The sequence below is a fragment of the Vigna unguiculata genome, chromosome 5 (assembly GCF_037176805.1).
Source record: "Vigna unguiculata cultivar grain cowpea cultivar isolate G323 ecotype 2 chromosome 5, ASM3717680v1, whole genome shotgun sequence".
In the NCBI taxonomy this organism is placed as follows: domain Eukaryota; kingdom Viridiplantae; phylum Streptophyta; class Magnoliopsida; order Fabales; family Fabaceae; genus Vigna; species Vigna unguiculata.
Genome location: NC_140796.1, coordinates 13,376,301 through 13,395,913, shown reverse-complemented (window position 1 = coordinate 13,395,913; position 19,613 = coordinate 13,376,301). Strand labels below are relative to the sequence as shown.

At 36.6% G+C, this 19,613-nt stretch overlaps 2 protein-coding genes across 3 annotated transcripts; both read left to right on the top strand.

Moving 5' to 3' along the window:
• Positions 1 to 4,752: 4,752 nt before the first annotated feature.
• Positions 4,753 to 6,225, top strand: LOC114184374 (uncharacterized). Its single transcript, XM_028071687.2, has 2 exons — positions 4,753 to 5,683; positions 5,840 to 6,225. Exons 1-2 carry the CDS (start codon positions 4,753 to 4,755, stop codon positions 6,223 to 6,225), a joined length of 1,317 nt encoding a protein of 438 aa, XP_027927488.2.
• Positions 6,226 to 14,638: 8,413 nt separating this feature from the next.
• Positions 14,639 to 19,367, top strand: LOC114186243 (putative respiratory burst oxidase homolog protein H). Of its 2 annotated transcripts, none has more exons than XM_028074286.2 (14): positions 14,639 to 15,331; positions 15,456 to 15,621; positions 15,714 to 15,762; positions 15,859 to 15,972; positions 16,066 to 16,878; positions 17,198 to 17,293; positions 17,367 to 17,482; positions 17,565 to 17,667; positions 17,779 to 17,870; positions 17,934 to 18,111; positions 18,244 to 18,381; positions 18,486 to 18,614; positions 18,878 to 18,956; positions 19,044 to 19,367. In XM_028074286.2, exons 1-14 carry the CDS (start codon positions 14,965 to 14,967, stop codon positions 19,151 to 19,153), a joined length of 2,550 nt encoding a protein of 849 aa, XP_027930087.1. In that variant the 5' UTR covers positions 14,639 to 14,964; the 3' UTR covers positions 19,154 to 19,367. The 2 variants fall into 2 exon arrangements, with proteins under 2 accessions (XP_027930087.1, XP_027930088.1); XM_028074287.2 differs by having other exon boundaries at positions 14,641 to 15,331; positions 17,934 to 18,099.
• Positions 19,368 to 19,613: the final 246 nt, after the last annotated feature.

Sequence of the window (19,613 nt, the reverse complement as noted above, 5' to 3'; positions counted from 1 at the left end):
ATTTTAAAATTTAACTTTTGCATATATCAAATTTAATTAGATAATATTTAAACTTTGTAAAATTTTATTGGATAATGTTCTGACCCGACCAATGTTAAGAACAAAGGTAGAAGCCACCTGTTGAGACAAAGAGAATTGTTGTCTCTACAGACGGGGTCAATGTTAAGAACAACCACCGCATTTCAGAGGTATTGTTCGTTTTAGAGCATGAAGTTCTATCACTGTTTTGACCTCGACTTCTAAACGATGCGGAAGTTGTTGGGTGTACCGAATCAAATAAATATATTTTTTTTATGACAATTCCCACTTAAGTTAATAAACTGCTAAAGAAAATGTCACCACATAAGTCGTATACTAAGAGAACGACTTCAGTTTTATGCAGTTGTGTGAAACGCTCTTCATAACATTTTATTTTCGAAATTGAAATTCACATAAGGCCGCGACTTCTATAAAATAAAAGTTGAAGTTGTGTAATTTGAGTACGGCTTACTCCAAATTACGTAATTTATTTTAAACCTGTCCATTTTAGTAAAAAAACCATGAAGCATACATGTTTTTATCATTTATTATAAAGAGAAAAAAAAAAAACAAGTAACATTTCACATTGATTGTTAATTATAAAACTCCTCATATCCGAATGAGAGATGGTTAGAAATCTAAACAAGATTTAAAAATCTCTGATAAAAATAAAAATAAAATTGAATAAAATTAGTTACTACTAAGACATTTTCTTGTAGTCTATATATATATATATATATATATATATATATATATATATATATATAGACTACAAGAAAATGTCTTAGTAGTAACTAATTTTAGTGATCAAAAGTTGTTAGTCACTATATTGACTAATTTAGATACCAATTTATAAAGTAAAAAATTATTGGTTACTAATATAGTTACTATTATGAATAAAAAATTATAATTGGTCACTAAATTGGTTTTTAAAATTAGCTACCATGGTTTTGGCTACCAAAGGAAATTGGTTACTAAAAAATAGCTACCTAGATTTTGGCTACCAAAATGACTTAGTTACTAAATTGGTCTCTAATTAAGTAGTGACCAATTTAGTGACCAATTATAATTTTTTATTTATAATAGTGACTATTTTAGTAACCAATAATTTTTAATTTTATAAATTTGTATCTAAATTGATTACTATAGTGACTAACAACTTTTGGTCACTAAAATTAGTTACTAATGAGACATTTTTTTTGTAGTTATATATATATATATATATATACTAGTCACGGGTTTTTTTTATATGTAATAATTGTGGTAATAGCAATAGGTTTTTGGATATTTAATAATCTATATGATGAGAATCTAATGTTTTAAAAAGATATTGAAGTTTATCAATAGAATATCAATTTAAAATGTAATTAAAGTGGTATGTCAAGTTAATATTTGATTTCATTGAATATTATCGTCAACCACCAACAACAAAAATATGACTAATACACTACTTTGTTAATATAAGAATAAAAAAAGAATAAATTACATACCGAGAATGTATCCTTTGGTATTGAAGTTCATAAATTCGTTCATAGTATTAGATATATATATATATATATATATATATATATATATATATATATATATATAGTAAAGAATACACATAGAGTATTATATTTATAATAAAGGATGCAGTAAGTCCAAAATACAAATAAAGAATAATAACAAAGTGATGAAAGATAAAAGATAAAGATAAGATATCTAATGATCAACACCCCCTTAAACTTGTGCATACAAATCATATGTACCAAACTTCTTACAAATATAATCAATTTCAGGTCTTCATAAAGACTTAGTGAAAATATTTGCTTATTGGTAAGTGTGATAATTACCTATTATTTACACTTATTAGAACCTCTTAATTGTCTTTTATTCATGTGTTTTGTGTTAATACCATGAAAGAATTTAGGAATTGGTAATTATATTTCAAAAACAGGTTTACTTTGTTGTTTGTGGACTTTTGTAGAAAAAGATAGAAGATTGAAGAAGAATCACTACCTCGCCCAACGACCTAGACGTGCTCGCCCAGCTACCAACACTTGCTAGCCAAGCGAGGAAGCCTTGTTTGGCCGACGAGAATGTCTGTTGGCCCAACGAGTACCACTTTTTTGCTTAAACATTAAAAGTGTCAAGACTCGAAGAAAAACATAGTTTTGGCTGGGGGAACGCGGTTGGAACTCAAGACAGAGGCTAAGACACTTCTGGGGCTCAAAGGATTCATCTTTCTTCATCCATTCCACCATTCCAACTCCATTTGTGCTCTAGATGTATAGGAGTAGATAAACTCCATTTCATTGTGGTTGGATGTAATGTACCTAAACTCATTGTAGTTTCATCTATGCAATAGAATCTCTTTCACTACTTTTGTGTTCTATCTATATTATTTTCGTGCATGATGGAATATTTATGTGTTTTTGTGGTATCTAATCATTGGAAAGTATTTTGGAACCCTAGACATGGATAGAACAACCTAGATGTTTGGTTCTAGACATAGACTAAAACTCTTGGTCATTCTAGACATCATTTTTAATGTGTCTTGTGTTTAAATATCTAAGGGATTAGTATTTGTCACATAAAAGTTCAAAACATGCCCCTAAGGGATTAGGGCTTGAATACCTTTGATGTCAATGCTTGAGTAGATTAGAGATATATATTGTGAAATTAGTGCTTAGAGTTTTGGTCATGAATTCCAACCCCAATGAGTCTTTGCCCTGATTATTTTATCACTTTCAAGTTTAGAAATATTTACGTTTTCACTTGTTTCGAATCAATCTATGTTTACATGCATTGTCTAAATTAGTAACTACGTATAGGTAACTAAACCAGTGCAATTCCCGTGGGAAAATGATACTTAGACTTACCATTTTTATTACTTGCACGACTTGGTACACTTGCCAAAGTCTTAACACTTACTGATCACTTGAAATAACAAACTCAGTCTTCATGTCTCCCTCGAATGAAATGACCGTCAATGTCAATGTGTTTGGTACTCTCATGAAAGAGAGGATTAAAACTAATATGAAGAACATCTTGATTGTCATATATAAGTGTCATTTGAGTGACACATCCAAATTATAACTCTCAAAGCATTTGAGGTCATAGCTCTGATATCATATTAACTCAACCCCACAAAATTGTCTTGTAAAGTGAGGTTTGCACTCACTTATATACTATTAAATCACCTTATCTCTAGTCAATGTATGACTTCCCAACACATTCCTTCACACTCAGGTATATTGATAATGTTAATTTTTACCATTATCCAAGCTATATTTCATTAGCAAAATCATCTCTTCCAAAGCATTTAACCTACTTAATCCTCAATTTTACCTTACTTTTGTAAATAAATACATTGTGGGTTACATTGATCTAAATATATCACTAATCCCCATTTTTGTGTCCTTTTTGTAGATGAGAAGCTTTGTTCCAAAAATCCAGACTAATGAGTGACCCGGAATAGCAAAGAGAGAAGAAAAATGTCAACAGGAAGCGCCTGGCGCTGGGTTTGTTTATTTAGGGATTCAAGGAATTGACTCTAAATAAGGAAACCTAGGCTCATTCAACTAAGGGATTAGAGTTTGAGTAAACTTGTGGGTTGACATTAGTAATTAATGGAGAAGAGTTTTATTGCTTAATATACATGAGAGTGAAGTAGGTGAAGTCTAACTCCAACAATATCAATCCATTGCATTTCTAGCCTTTACCATTTTCTAGAGTCTTCAAATATCCAAGTTCAATTTTAATTGTTTATGAAATATTTACTTTCTTGCATATAAAAACCCAAATCATGAATATATTCATTAGTTTAAATTAATCACTAATTACACATTTATTTAGTATACACGAGTCTCTTGGGAAACGATATCTCGGTCTTACCGGTTACTACTTGCGCGACTTGATACACTTGCCAAAGTCTTAACAAGTTTTTGGCGCCGTTGCCGGGGACCCGTGTCTAATACTAGACTTGTGTGTAATTTCTGACTTATTTAGACTTAAATTCTTTTGTGCATATTTACTGTTTTTGTTTACTTTTATACGCACATTAATTTTGGGCTAACTTGTAATTCGAGCTTGCTTTTGTTGTTGCTCTATAGTTTATGCAGGGTAGGATCCGTACAAGGAGGACTGCATCTTCAGAACCACTCCTTGTTGATCCTGAGATAGAGAAAACTGCCCGCAGAAACAATAGTGCCACAAGGAGAAGACGAGCTCAAGCACAACAAGTTGTCCATCACTCTTCTGCTTCAGACACTCTTTCATCTACTTCTCAGAATCCTGATCCTTTTCCAAAAGTAGAAATGGCAGACAATCCTCATGGTGATGGTAGAGGTCGTGAAAGATGCACTTTGGAAGATTATGCAGCGTTCACAAGCCATATTAACTTCAACAGTATTGCTAGGCCAACTGTCAATGCCACCAACATGGAGATGAAGCCAACTCTTATTCATCTGGTGCAGAGTAATCAGTTCAATGGCCTGTCTCATGAGAATCCCTACACTCATCTGGCCACATTCTTGGAGATATGCAATACTGTGAAGATCCATCAAGTTCCTGATGAAGCCATACGCCTGAGTCTCTTCCCGTTCTCACTAGCAGGACCTGCAAAAGTCTGGTTGAATTCCTTTCCTGAAAATAGCCTCACTAGGATGATGTGGTTGCAAAGTTCTTGAGCAAAATTTTCCCCAGTCCAAGGTTAATAAGGGAAAACAGGAAATCTCGGCATTTCAACAAGATATGGATGAGTCCTTAGGCCAAGCATGGGATAGATTCAAGGGACTGTTGAGGAAGACTCCCATTCATGGGTTTGATCAACCTACACAACTCACTCTTTTCTTGGTAGGACTTAAATCCCAGTCAAAGCTGATGTTAGATGCCTCTGCTGGTGGGAGTATCAAGTGGAAGACGCCAGAGGAAGCATATGAGTTAATAGAGAATATGACAACTAATGATAATGAAGCCTATACTGAGAGAGCCCATTCTCAAAAGAAGGGTATTCTAGAGCTTCAATCTCAAGATGCTCTATTGGCTCAAAACAAGATTATGACTCAGCAGCTGGAAACCCTGATGAAGAAATTGTCACAACTTCCTCAAGAGCTTCAAAATGCCTCTGTAGCTCAACTCCAACAAATGCAAAGTTGTGAGTTATGTGGAGGAAACCATACCAATGGGCAATGTGCTATGCCAAGCACATCTCAAGAGGAAGTTAGTTATATGGGCAATCAAGGCCGACCAGGGAACTATAATCAAGGATGGAAACCTCACCAAAACATGGGCCAAGCAGGACCTTCCAATAGGCCCCCACATCAACAAACTTACCAACATCCCTCTTTGACTGACAGAACCTCAAAGCTTGAGGACATGATGCAACAGTTCTTGCAAATGTCAATTCAAAATCAAAAGAACACTGATGCATCAATAAAAAACTTGGAGGTGCAAGTGGGGCAATTAGCCAAGCAATTGGCTGATCAACGAGGAAGTCCTTTTTTCGCCAACACCGAAGCCAACCCCAAAGAGCAATGTAAGGCCATCTTCACTAGAAGCGGAAAGGAGGTTGGACTAGGTTCTAAAGAAAAGGTGGAGGCTAGAGAAAAGAGAAAGAATGAAGAAAAGATTCAAAAGGAAGAAGTTGATGAGGAGATTGTTGTGGAAGAAGAAAAGAATAAAAGTGAAGAGAAGGATAAAGAGAAAAGACAAAAAGAGAAAGTTGTTGTGAAACCCCTTCCCTATCCTCAAAATCCTTCAAGAAAAGAAAAAGAGAGACAATTAGCTCGCTTCAAAGACATATTCAAGCAGCTTGAGATCAAGATTCCCTTTTCTGAAGCACTGCAACAAATACCTTCTTATGCAAAGTTCATGAAGGAATTCCTTGGCAAAAAGAAGAAGTACATAGAAGAGGAAACTATTGAAGTGCAAGGGAATTGTAGTGCCATAATTCAGAAAAATCTTCCTCCAAAATTCAAGGATCCGGGTAGCTTCACCATCCCCTGCACCATTGGAAATCAAGATATGGGGAAAGCTCTTGTTGACTTAGGGGCTAGCATTAATCTTATGCCCCTATCTATGCTTAAAAAGATTGGTGGTCTCGAAGCCAAGCCAACAAGGATGACCTTGCAGCTAGCAGACAGCTCCGTCAAATACTCCTATGGTGTGGTGGAAGATGTGGTGGTGCAAATAGATAATCTTAAATTCCAGTTGATTTTGTGGTGATGGAAATGGAGAAAGATGAAGGGGTACCACTCATTCTTGGGAGGCCATTCATGAAGACAACAAAGGTTGTTATCAATGTGGATGATGGAACGCTAAAATTGAAAGACCAAGATGAGGAGGTGACATTCAATGTTCTTGAAGCTGTGCAAGAACCGACTGATGAACAAACTAGTCTTAAGGTCGTCAATGAAGTCTTATCTGTGACTAGTAGACCTTGGCAAGCTTCAAAGTTGCTTGAAAAGTGCTCCAATTGTTTCTCTGCGAATATGAATGAAGAAAGGGAAGAGAAAGATGATGCTCTAGTTCACCACCACTCTTTGATGGGGACTAATGGACTTAGACCTGGCCAACCAATTGTGATGAGAAAGGAACAGTTGAAGATTTCTCCTAGAAGATTCAAGTCAAAATGGGCAAGGTTGTGGATTATTAGAGACATCAAAGTTGATGAAAGGATTGAAATTGAAGCTCCTTATTCTAGAAGGACTAAATTGGTGACTAGTGATCAATTGAAGTTGTATAGGTGTGAGGTTGGGAAGGAGCACACCAAAAGCAACAACAAAGCTTAAGCGCCTTATCCGTCAGGCTCGTGACGTTAAACAAGCGCTTCCTGGGAGGCAACCCAGTGCTCTAAACTCATTCTAGCTTTTAATTTTCGTTTTTGATATAGCTTTGTGTTTTTATGCATGTGTGAAGTGTGTTAGTATAGATTGTTGCGTTTGATTTGATGTTTGAACTTTGTGCTAATTTTGTTGCATGCATTTGTGAATTTGTGGAAGCATAGTCTTCATGCATAGTTAGTTTTAGGATTTGATAGCATGTGCTTGTGTTCAACCTTTATGCATCATAGAATATAGTAGTCTAAAATTGGTTGTTTGTGACAATAATAGTAGCATAGCTTGTGTAGTGATTTTGTGTTTTAAGTTAAGTGTGCATGTGTTATGTGAATTGAATGTTTTGCTTGAGTGTGAATGCTTGGTTTGAAGTTGAAAAGCCTGAAAAAGTATGTGTGCAAGAGTGAAAGGTTGGTGGGAGCACAATAGAGTCAAAGCCAATCCAACCATAACCCAAAAATAAAAAAAATCCACCCCTACAGCTTAACCGCCTGGCGGTTCACTCCCTCTCGCCAGGCGCCATCTGAAAAATTGACCCCTGGAAGTACTCCAGGAGCTAGCCGCCTGGCGGCTCCCTAGCGCCCGCCTGGCGCCACACCAGAAAAACAATTCCAGTGGCAATTTTCTGGTATACCGCCTGGCGGCTCATGACCTACCGCCAGGCGGACGTGCTGCGCAGCACTAGTTGGGCCATTTTAAATGTGTTTTGCGCTGACCCATTCCCTCACACTCGTGCTGCACTCCCCCAAAGAACCCTAAATTCGCCTGGCGCTGCTGCCTTACTCTCATTCCTCACCCCTCTCAAAACTCTAACTCCAATTTTCACTCTCCAATTTCCCAAAATCCTCTCCTAAATTCACACACCCTAACCCTCATTTTTTCCCCATTCTCGTGCTATCCTCAATCTCACCCACAACTCCCCTCGCCAGGCGCTGCTCCAACCCTTTCCACGCACCAACCACTCTTCACTCTCATCCAACCAATACTTCTTGCATAAACTCAAGTAATGTCTTCTTCTTGTGTTTTTCTCATGTTTTTAGAGTGTTTGATGTTTGTTACTTAATAATCCCGTTTTGTTTCACTAGATTAGAGTTTCTTTGCTTTGAATCTCGTTATCACTGTTGTTTTGTGTTTAAAAACTCGTGTTTGTTGTGTGGGCTGCCATTATCATGCTGTTTCTTTGCTGTTTTGTGTTGAAATTACCTAAAATCTTCGCTGTTCTGTTATGTACCGCTTGGCGGTGGCCATTTTGGCCTATTTTACCGCCAGGCGGTGGCGCCTAGCAGTGCTCACTGCTGCAAGTTGGCACCTGGCGGCAGTTTTGAAGGGGCCAGGCGGTGGCCCCTGTTTTTGCCTCTTTCTTTGCTTTTTCTTGTGTTTGTAGCTTGGGTTGTGAGGCACCAGTGCTACAATGGTTTTTGCATCTAAATGACTTGACATTTTTTGCTCTAGTTTAGTCTTTAGATGCAATTAACTCTCTTTTTGATTGAATCTCTCACTCCAATGCTAACTTTAAATTGCCTCTTTGTACCAATGTTTATTTTGCAGATGGCATCCTCCTCAAATCCCAAAAGAATGAAGACCACCGTTGGTAACCCTTCGAAAGGGCAAAAGCGAAAGGAGAGAATTTACTCTCATTACTTCCTCACAAAGGATAATGAGGACCGCTTCCAAGTGGTCATGCAACGAAAGTTGGTGGTAGAGAGGAAAGTGATTCTTAAGCCCGGGGAGGTCAACGAATTTCAACTGGAGTTGATCAGGCGTGGCTGGGAAAGGCTGGGTAGCTATCCTAGCACTTTTAGTGTAACCTTGGTGAAGGAATTTTATGCTAATGCCAAGGTTACCACCTCAACAGCCCCCACCTTTCTCAGTTATGTGCGGGGGAAAAGGGTGCCCTTTGATGCTGACACGATCAATGAGTTTTTGGGCACCCAACTAGCTGATGATGTGGAGTGCCAGTTTTCAGTGTTGGATGATGAGGGCGTGGCGCCTGGAGAGCTGATCCAAGCACTCTGCTTGACGGGTGAAGGATTTCACAGGGGTACGATTCAGAGAGGTTCCCTTGACCCTTTGGCCCGCTTCTGGTCAGCATTTGTGCACGCCAACATCTCCCCGTGCTCCCATGTGTCTGATCTTACGGAGGGACGCGCTACTATTTTATACACTATCCTGACAGGACGGGTGATGGATGTAGGGCAGTTCATTGCAAATGAGATCCACCGGTGTGCCAACGCCGCTGGCAAGGCCGCTCTTGGCCATCCCTCTCTCATCACCCATCTTTGCAGCCTGGCAAGGGTGGATATTTCTGTACCCCCGTTGGAGAAAGCAACGCAGGACTTGGACTTTTCATATTTTCAGAGGTTCTGCTCAGTTGCTCCCAGACCCAAGAGGCGCCATCAGCCACAGGCAGAGCCTGAGCCAGAGCCCGAGCCCGAGGCAACACCCACCATTGACATGCGGTTGCAGGCTTTGGAGGCCAAGCTCGACCACCTTCAGCTCCTGGAACCCCAGATGCAAGCCTTATACCGGATGGGGATGGCCAATGCTGACATGCTTAGGGGCATCTCCCTAACTATTCCTGAGCTGCACACCCCATCAGCTGAGGAGTTTGCTGCCACTGTTGCTTGGCCTGGGGCCCAGGCCACTACTACTGGGGGAGGTGGAGCCTCAGCTGCTGGTGATGATGACGAGGAGGAGCTAGACGAAGAGGGCGAGGATGACGCCTGAGCATTTGGAGAGAGTGATTCACTTTTTGCAGGACTTGTTTTGTTGATAGTCCTGATTTATTTTATGCTTTTAGTTTTCAGTCTTAACTTTCTTTTGATAGTATTGAACTTTTTTGCATAATGTAGAACTTTGTAACTTGGTTGTGGTGAACTAATCTTTTGCATTGAATTACTACTTTTCATGATCATCTTTTGTGCTTGTTATGAAATGATGTTGAATTGGCTTGTGAGCATGAGCTTGTGGTTGTTCTCATTTTGATATAGTGATGCTTGAGTTTAATTGTGATCAATGATTTTGGCATATGTTGACAATTGTGGAACCCAAATACCCTGTGAGAGGTTGTGCCCCAGAGTTGATTTGTGTGAATGCTATCATTGTGGACTCATAATTGACTTTGCTTGAGTTCAATTGTTATTCATTTACTTGCATGCTACAGGTGATCAAGGCCATCTTTCTTTTTCTTGTTACATAATTGAGCCAATCCCTTTTAAGTTGATTTCTTGTGCAAATCCTTTGAGTCTTCTTTGAGCCTTAAAGATAATATGTGCCATTCCTTGAACCTTGAGCATAGTGAAGATATTGACTACCTTACTTTGAGCTTGAGAGAGCAAATGATTGTTAGTCATGAGTATGGTGCAAGTTTGGGGGAATTATTGCTAATACAAGGGAGCATGGGAAAATTTGTAAAGTTTTGGTTCAATTCAAAAAAAAAAAAAAGAAAAGAAAAGAAAATTGGTGCAAGCAAGTTGGGAATTGGTTTCATTGTTTCAATAGAGAAGGGAGAAAAATACTTTCATAATTTGATTAGTTGCTCTCTTAGCTCAAGGTACTTTTGTTATCCTGAAAAACCAAATTTCCTTCTTAGCCTAGCCACGATACAATCCATAAAATACCTTGTGATGATAGCATGCTTGTGAAAGTCTTAGACATTTTGAACAAAAAGCAAAGTTAAATTGTGTGACATTGTGATGGTAGAGAGAATGTTGTTTATATCCATACACTAGTGGGCTTGAGTGAAACACTTGTTCTTGTGAGAAGTGGTTCCCATTGATCAAGGAAACATTTTGCCATGATTGTTGATCCCTTATAAACTCTTGCATGCACTTGTGATATTTTTGTTTTGTGAACACCATAGCTTTAGTTTGCCTTGCTAATGAAACACATGTGCTACACAATCTTTCAAATAAGAGCAGGCACAATTGACATATGTTTTCTTGATTTGCTAGATCATTGCAATTGTGTTGTTCATCTAGGCCAAGTTACCTTTTTGCTTGAGGACAAGCAAGGTTTTAAGTTTGGGGGAGTTGATAATGTTAATTTTTACCATTATCCAAGCTATATTTCATTAGCAAAATCATCTATTCCAAAGCATTTAACCTACTTAATCCTCAATTTTACCTTACTTTTGTAAATAAATACATTGTGGGTTACATTGATCTAAATATATCACTAATCCCCATTTTTGTGTCCTTTTTGTAGATGGGAAGCTTTGTTCCAAAAATCCAGACTAATGAGTGACCCGGAATAGCAAAGAGAGAAGAAAAATGTCAACAGGAAGCGCCTGGCGACGCGAAGCCAGCGCCAGGCGGAACAGACCGCCAGCTACGCGCCAGCCAAGCGCCAGACAGGCGCTACTGTTAGTCACCGCCTGGCGGCACTTGGTCACCGCCGGGCGGTAGCGGGAAGACTTGCCCCCTGTTTGGTGGCTTGCGCCTGGCGGTGAGACCCTTCCGCCAGGCGCCTGTTTTCGCTGATGTGTCAAGTGACCCTTTTTCTTCTGTTTTCGCGAAGGGAAACTCATCTTGGACACTTTGGAGCTCGAACAACACGTCTTGGAGCGCTTGGAGGTCTGCTAGGGCTTGTGGGAACAGCTCCATCTTCCTCTTTGTGTCTCCTCCCTCTTCCATTTCCATTTTGTAAGCTTGAGCTCTCCGTGACAATGGAGAGCTAAACCCATTTTTGTTGGGGTTAGATGTAGCCACTAAACTCTTATGTATTTTTGAATGGTTTGAATATATATATGCTTCTTCCATTGATTTCTAGTATCTTTGTTTATGCATTTAAAGCTTGCTTTGTTTTACCCATTCATTGCATGATATTTGGGTCATTAGGTATTGGAAAATATCTCTTGAAACCTTGAATTGGAACAAGATACCTAATGGAACTTGTATCTAGGAATGGAACTTGACCCATTAGTTGTCTTAAACCCTAATTTGTAAAGATGGGTTTGTTTATTTAGGGATTCAAGGAATTGACTCTAAATAAGGAAACCTAGGCTCATTCAACTAAGGGATTAGAGTTTGAGTAAACTTGTGGGTTGACATTAGTAATTAATGGAGAAGAGTTTTATTGCTTAATATACATGAGAGTGAAGTAGGTGAAGTCTAACTCCAACAATATCAATCCATTGCATTTCTAGCCTTTACCATTTTCTAGAGTCTTCAAATATCCAAGTTCAATTTTAATTGTTTATGAAATATTTACTTTCTTGCATATAAAAACCCAAATCATGAATATATTCATTAGTTTAAATTAATCACTAATTACACATTTATTTAGTATACACGAGTCTCTTGGGAAACGATATCTCGGTCTTACCGGTTACTACTTGCGCGACTTGGTACACTTGCCAAAGTCTTAACATATATGCATTTAATGTGTGAGACTAAACATTAATGGGTAGTCCGGTAGCGGGTGAAACATGTCCAACAAACAACAAATTGTCTGATAGCAAGTGACACAATTGGCAAAACAAATGATAAATCTTACTATGATGGACTTAACATGGCTCTGATACCATGGTGGAAGATGGTTTCAGTCCACCTAGACTTGCCTCTAATTTTAGAAGATCAATGGGAGTGACACCAAAAGAAGTCATCAAAAGAAATCATACAATAGTTCATTTTGTCAACCCGTATTAAAAATTAAAATATAATTTAATATATCTAATTTGTTAAAGAAGTTAATTAATAAATACTCTTAAATTCATGTATAAACTTGAAGATGAAAAAGATGTTAAACTCTAGGCTTATGCAAGAATGGATTTATATTCCTTTTATGACAGCCAATGTTTCATCATAATTTTATATTATGCATAATTTATCTCCAAGCTAGCAAATCACACTTCAGTGACATTGAAGTTTTAGTTTGAAAGCATATTTTCTCTCTTAGGTTATCATAATTCATCAGAAACTATTACATGCAGTTTCTGCGTACTTAATCCATCTTAAATATCACATGTTTAGACGTAGGTTATCAGAATTCAGAAACCATTTAATATTTAGTTTAATTGTTTTCTTCAAATTTTGTGTCCATTAGTTAAATTATTTTTCCTTCTCAATTGTACTGCAACTATAATATATTATATGACACTGAGAAAAAAAATGTGAAATGAATGATTATTTTAAATTTATGTTTAACTGTATTTAGTTATTCTAAAAGATTATCTCATTGTACATAATTTTTGTGTTTGGGAGTCCCAATGATTAATGAACCAAAATTTAATTTTACCATATATAACTACCATTTTAGGAGTTCTAAGTAACTTACTTTAAAGCTTAAATTTTTAATTATTGGCGGCAGAAGATAAGGATAATAAAGATGACTTACTAAACCTTTAAATATAAGCTTTTAACTCTTAAATATTAGACCTCTGAAAGAGTTTTTCTTTTTTTATTATTCTAATATTGTTTCCGAAACTCATGTAAATTGTCTTCGTATGATAAAAGAAATAATAAAAAAAAAGATGGTGGTATTTTAAAGCCACGAATTGTTTAAAAAAAACAACATGTGGCTAGTAGTTTTAAATATTCAAAGAGTCTATTTAATCTTGTAAATTAAACTTTTTTGGTTGCGTGAATGATTCGTGGGCTATAAATTAAGATTTTTGTGTGGGGTTTAAGGTTAACTATTATTTATTTCTTCTCATTGAAGATAAGTTAACTATTATTTCATTAACCAGTTGAAGGCATCATCATTGTCCAATATATATAATAGAATGTAAATTGGAGGTGAACCAAACATGTTTGGCATAGTGCGAAGCACGTCCATTCTCCAATTTAAGAAAATTAAAAAAAAATCATAATAAGGAATGGAAAAAATGGCACATTTTGGTGCTATTGGTAGCTTCTAACTAATTGCTATGAAAAGTTGAATATAAAACCCAGAAGTCAATTTCCCACTTGAAGACCTTTGCAACTAGTTACCACTAAAATTAAGATCCCATGAAAAGGAAAATGATATGATAATTAAATAATAAATATCACAGGTAATTGAGAACCACCATGAAACACGATTCACTAATTAATGTCCTTTTGACTTGCTGAGAATAACATGATACAACTTATCTATTTTTTTATTTTGTAACTACCAAAAACTGTATAATAAATGAAAATATATTTGACTTTTAAAGACTTTCCTACAAAAATTATTGAAACTTGTTTCATCATTGAAATTCTTACATTGAGAAATGAATATGCGCATTCAACACATTCACTTTTTTAAGGAGGAAGGAATGGTTATCTCTACTCAGAGAAAGCTTATATACAAGCACTTATATTTATTTTATTCCAAATGAAAATTTAGGAGGGAAATTTACTATAAAATAATTATTTTATAATTTTAAAACATTATTAATTTCATTCCAACAAGTGGACCTCAAATAAAAAAAAATAGGGGTTTAAGCATTGATTTTCTTTTTCCAGGGTATATTTCATTCTTTCACAAACAAAATAATAAATATTCCCGAAAGGAATTCCCTCTTGAACGAAAATTATTAGGAATAATTCTTGTTAGTTTTTTTAACTCAAAATTTCAAGACATTAGATTTATGGAATTTTTTATATAGTGTTTAATTTTATATTTTTATCTAATATGAAACATTCATTTATTAACTTTTAGTTTATTTTAAATGTTTAATTAATTGTCATTAGTGAAATCTTACTTCCAGAATAGACTTTCTCACGTAGGTAGAAGTAAATAACATGAATGAAAAAAAAAAAGTGTTAGCAATGAAAGAATAAAGAAAAGGTGGTGAAAGTGAGCACCTTTGTTTCATAGTAGAAGTGACATTGGTGAGAGAAAAAGCATGCAAAGAAAAACAAGTTTGTATTGTAGGTATTTTCGTTTGTTTTCACTGTCGGTTATGGGACATTTTTGGTTGGACCGGAGACATAAGTAGGTGGTTCAACCAACGTGTTTATCTATTATTAGCAAGCAACAACAAAGAACATTTATATATACTGATATGAGATATATCTGATGCCATTTTTGCCAATTTCATGTTACACCCTTCTCTCTTTCTTGAAAATTAATCCAAAACCATCACCACCTTGAACTCCTAGGCCCTTGTGATTATTCATTTCACATAATCATAATCAATTTGGCAACTCCTTTGTCATTGATGTCATCAGACAAAGAAGGCAATGATGAATCAGCAACATGGATTCTTGAGAGCATTCAGATTCAGCCCGTGGAGAGGTCTATAAGGGACGATGATGAAGAAGCATCCCTTAATGCAAGCCCGGTGCTAAAATCTCCCAGTGAAGGTTCTCTGAACAATGTGAGGAACAGGAATGCCAATCAGGGGAATGGGGGGAGGAAGATGGTGAGGGTAGAATCAGGAGCAGCAAGAGGGATTAAGGGTTTACGGTTTCTCGATAGAACGGTCACTGGGAAGGAAGCAGATGCATGGAGGTCCATTGAGAAGCGTTTTACTCAACATGCAGTTGATGGAAAACTCTCGAAAGACAAATTTGGAATCTGCATGGGTACATTTACCTCTTTTGTTTCATTGGGTTCGCAATACAACAAAACATGTTCCGTAAGGTTTTTGGTGCCATTTCTCTGTCAGAAATAGAGTTTGTCTGATGAAATTTAAATTGTGTTGCATAGGCATGGGAGCAGAATCAAAGGATTTTGCCGGGGAACTGTACGAGGCTTTGGCTAGGAGGAGGAAAATCAGTGCAGAAAATGGGATAACTTTGGCTGAAGCTAGAGTGTTCTGGGAGGACATGACTAGCAAAGATCTTGAATCAAGGCTTCAAGTGTTCTTTGACATGTAAAGAGCACACAAACACTCTATCTGTATTCCTTTTGCATGTTGCATTTTCATTTGAGTGGATTGGCATAAATGAATTCAGTTATTTTCAGGTGTGACAAGAATGGAGATGGTAGGCTATCAGAAGAGGAGGTTAAGGAGGTAAGCACTAAGACCACTCATTCTTCACATTATTTTTTTTGTTTTTCACTCTCTACTACTCTATGGAAACACATTCTAAATGTCGTTGTTTAAAAGGTTATAGTGTTGAGTGCCTCGGCAAATAAGCTAGGAAATCTCAAAACAAATGCTAGTGGGTATGCAGCTTTGATAATGGAAGAGCTTGACCCTGATCATAATGGATATATTGAGGTTAGACATGAACAAGTTCACACTGCTCTCTTATTTTCTTGAGTTCTGCGTAAACCTTCATCTTTTGCATTCTTTTGTTTCTTCTTTAAACAGATGTGGCAGCTAGAAACTCTGCTGAAGGAAATGGTTAGTTCTGAAGATGGCCCCAAAAAAATTAGTAATCCTAAAGCCATGAATTTGAGTAAAGCTATGATACCGAGCAAGTATAGGAGCCCCATGAGCAAATACGTATCTAAAATCACAGAATTTGCCTTAGATAAATGGAAAGTAATATGGGTTGTGGCACTATGGTTGGTCATAAACTTGGTGCTTTATATATGGAAGTTCAAACAATACAGACAAAAGGGTGCCTATGAAGTCATGGGTTATTGTGTCTGCTTTGCAAAGGGAGCTGCTGAGACTCTCAAGCTCAACATGGCTCTGATTGTCCTAACCATGTGCAGAAGAACACTTACGAAGCTAAGAGAATCGTTTCTAAGTCGAATAATCCCTTTTGATGACAATATAAACTTTCACAAGATGATTGCAGTAGCTGTAGTTATAGGTACTTTGATTCATGCAACGGTGCATTTCACTTGTGATTTTCCAAGATTAGTATCATACCCAAATGAGAAGTTCATGGCAATACTTGGGGATGGTTTTAACTATAAGCAGCCAGATTACATCTCCCTTGTTAAAAGCACTCCTGGTTTAACTGGAATTGTGATGGTCTTGCTCATGGCCTTTTCCTTCACTCTAGCCACACATTCTTTCAGAAAAAGTGTTGTCAAATTACCTGCGCCTTTGCATCGATTAGCTGGTTTCAATTCCTTTTGGTATGCGCATCATTTGCTTATTGTTGTTTACATATGCCTGGTCATACATGGCTACTATCTATTTCTCACCAAGGAATGGCAAAAGAAGACGGTATGTTTAGTTCTAACATTTTTCATTGCTCTAACTATCAGCACACTACACCTTTTCATTTCAATTTTCCAGAAGTATTCTCTCAAAATGCAGTTTCAACATATTTGCGCCAGTAAACTGATAGAAATTGTGGTTTATTTAGTGCTATAACATATATCATTGAACACTATCCACTCCTCATTTGTTGATGTATATATAGATACTTGGTATTCTGACACGACAACTCAAACTGCATGTCCAGTTTTACATCATTGAATTTTGATAGGCCACAATCTGAAAGTGTTTATAAATCAGTTCACAGTATGTTTGATTAATGCAGACTTGGATGTACCTTGTAATTCCCATTTCACTCTATGCTTTTGAGAGAATCCACCCATTTTTTAAAGGTAAAGATCACCGAGTAAACATCATAAAGGTATGTGTCAAAAATTTCTCCATTGTTCTTCATGCTGAAGGATAAAAATGATTTTGTCCCTTGGAAATTTCAGGCAATAGTATACACAGGAAACGTCCTAGCACTATACATGACCAAACCCCAAGGATTCAAGTATAAAAGTGGAATGTATATTTTCATCAAGTGTCCAGATATATCCAGTTTTGAATGGTGATTACCAATACTATTGGATAACAGTGACCATAGAAAATATTTTTCTGCAAAAAATTACTCAGATTGACTCTTGTTACAGGCATCCTTTCTCCATCACATCAGCACCCGGAGATGAGTACTTGAGCGTCCATGTACGAACCTTGGGAGATTGGACTACAGAGCTTAAGAACAAATTTACAAAGGTGGTTTTTAGTCTGAACTGTGAACTCAAACCTATGTGTTTAATTATTGAAAGGGTCACAGAAATGCAGTAATTATTGAAAATCTTGTTTTACTAATACTCAGAAATGCAGGTTTGTGAGCCTCACACTGCACAAACAAGAAGGGGAAGCCTTATGAGGATGGAAACTAGAGCACCGAGTTCGGGCTTTCCTCAAAAACAAAGGTGAATAGCAACTCTTTGTTCTTAGCTTATCAAAATAATATTAATACTATCTACTGTTTCCAGCATTAGATATCCAAAGATCCTCGTCAAAGGACCCTACGGAGCCCCAGCACAAAGCTATAAGAACTATGATGTCCTCTTGCTCATAGGTCTCGGAATTGGTGCCACTCCAATGATCAGTATTCTAAAAGATATGTTGAACCACATAAAGTTAGGAACCCCTGTAGAAGTGAGTGATAAGGTTACATATACTTATTTGGTTGACTTGGCAGCATGTCTGTATTTGAATTTAATAGGCATGTATTTTTGTTGTTTGTGTTTTATACATTAGTTCCAATTCAAGGGGTTAACATAACAGGGAACCTATATGCAGGACTCAATCCATGCAAATCACTCAGATGAAGCTAAGAAAGGTCCTGAAAGAGCATACTTTTATTGGGTAACAAGAGAGCAGTCATCATTTGATTGGTTTAAAGGTGTCATGGATGATATTGCAGATTATGACCGCGATGTGAGATTCAGGACTAAACTCATAACTATTTCCTGGTTCTGTTCCCTCCATTTACATAATATATTTCACTGTTAGTAACTTTTTAGCCTGTTTAAATGATGCAGGGTATTATAGAAATGCACAACTATTTGACTAGTGTCTATGAGGAGGGTGATGCCAGGTCTGCACTTATTGCCATGATTCAGAAGTTGCAACATGCTAAGAATGGAGTTGATGTAGTTTCAGAAAGCCGGGTATTGATTTACCACTCATTTAGAGTAAAGACAAAACTTAGATATAATGTTACAGTAGGTGTTGTTGGTTCTAGATTCTAATTAGAATTGAAGTTTTATCTCAAGTTATACATATTACTAAATTGTCATCGTATGTTATCCTAAATCTCATTGGAGAGCAACATTTACAAACACCTATAGAATTGTATCTAAGTTTTACTCTGTAAAAGCTTTGCACCATTCAGCCAAATCTTAAGCTTTTTGTGATGTTATCATTTTGTCAGATAAGAACGCATTTTGCAAGACCAAACTGGAAAAAAGAGTTCTCAAAATTAGCAAACACGCATCAAACTTCTCGGATAGGTAACAAAATGATGATGCTTTTTGTGAAATTCTACAACAAAATCAATGCAAGAAATGAAAAGGGTATCTGCTGTTTTCTTGATGCAGGTGTATTCTACTGTGGAAGTCCTACTCTTACAAAGGTATTGAAGAACCTTTGTCAAGAGTTCAGCCTAAACACATCTACCCGATTTCAGTTTCACAAGGAGAACTTCTAAAGGAAAACTTCACACAGCATCAGAACTGAATTAGGCAATTGGCTTCATCAAACATTAGAAGATTATACAGGCTGTAGAGTGAAATTGGATTCAAACTTTTGTAAGTTTCTTGTATGTACTTAGATGTAAAATTTGTGTTGGTTTTACTTAGTTGTTTGTAGTGTTGGTATCTTATTTTCAACCTTTATGTCCACCTTTCTTAGTCTCTTCCAAATTTTTCATGCGCAAAAAATTTGGTGTTCATCAACCTACCAGAGAACTTTTGGTAAATAAAACACGAAAGCTATGAATGAAAATCGGATAAAGGAATGGTAAAGAAGTAGATTCTAGTTCATTCAAGATTAACCCAGAATTAATGATTATCAATGTCATATTTTGCTATTTACTTCCGAGAACTATGGTACAAAAGTTAAAGAAAGAATATTAATTAATGATAGAGAGTCTCACAATAAAAGATCAT

What these genes read in the sequence shown, in the direction of transcription:
- LOC114184374 (XM_028071687.2), top strand. Translation starts at nt 4,753, where the DNA reads ATGGATGAGTCCTTAGGCCAAGCATGGGATAGATTCAAGGGACTGTTG. An exon ending in GGAAGAAGAAAAGAATAAAA is followed by an intron (nt 5,684 to 5,839) that starts GTGAAGAGAAGG and finishes CCTTTTCTGAAG; the next exon opens with CACTGCAACAAATACCTTCT.
- LOC114186243 (XM_028074286.2), top strand. Translation starts at nt 14,965, where the DNA reads ATGTCATCAGACAAAGAAGGCAATGATGAATCAGCAACATGGATTCTT. An exon ending in GATATATCCAGTTTTGAATG is followed by an intron (nt 17,483 to 17,564) that starts GTGATTACCAAT and finishes CTCTTGTTACAG; the next exon opens with GCATCCTTTCTCCATCACAT. An exon ending in ATGTAGTTTCAGAAAGCCGG is followed by an intron (nt 18,615 to 18,877) that starts GTATTGATTTAC and finishes TCATTTTGTCAG; the next exon opens with ATAAGAACGCATTTTGCAAG.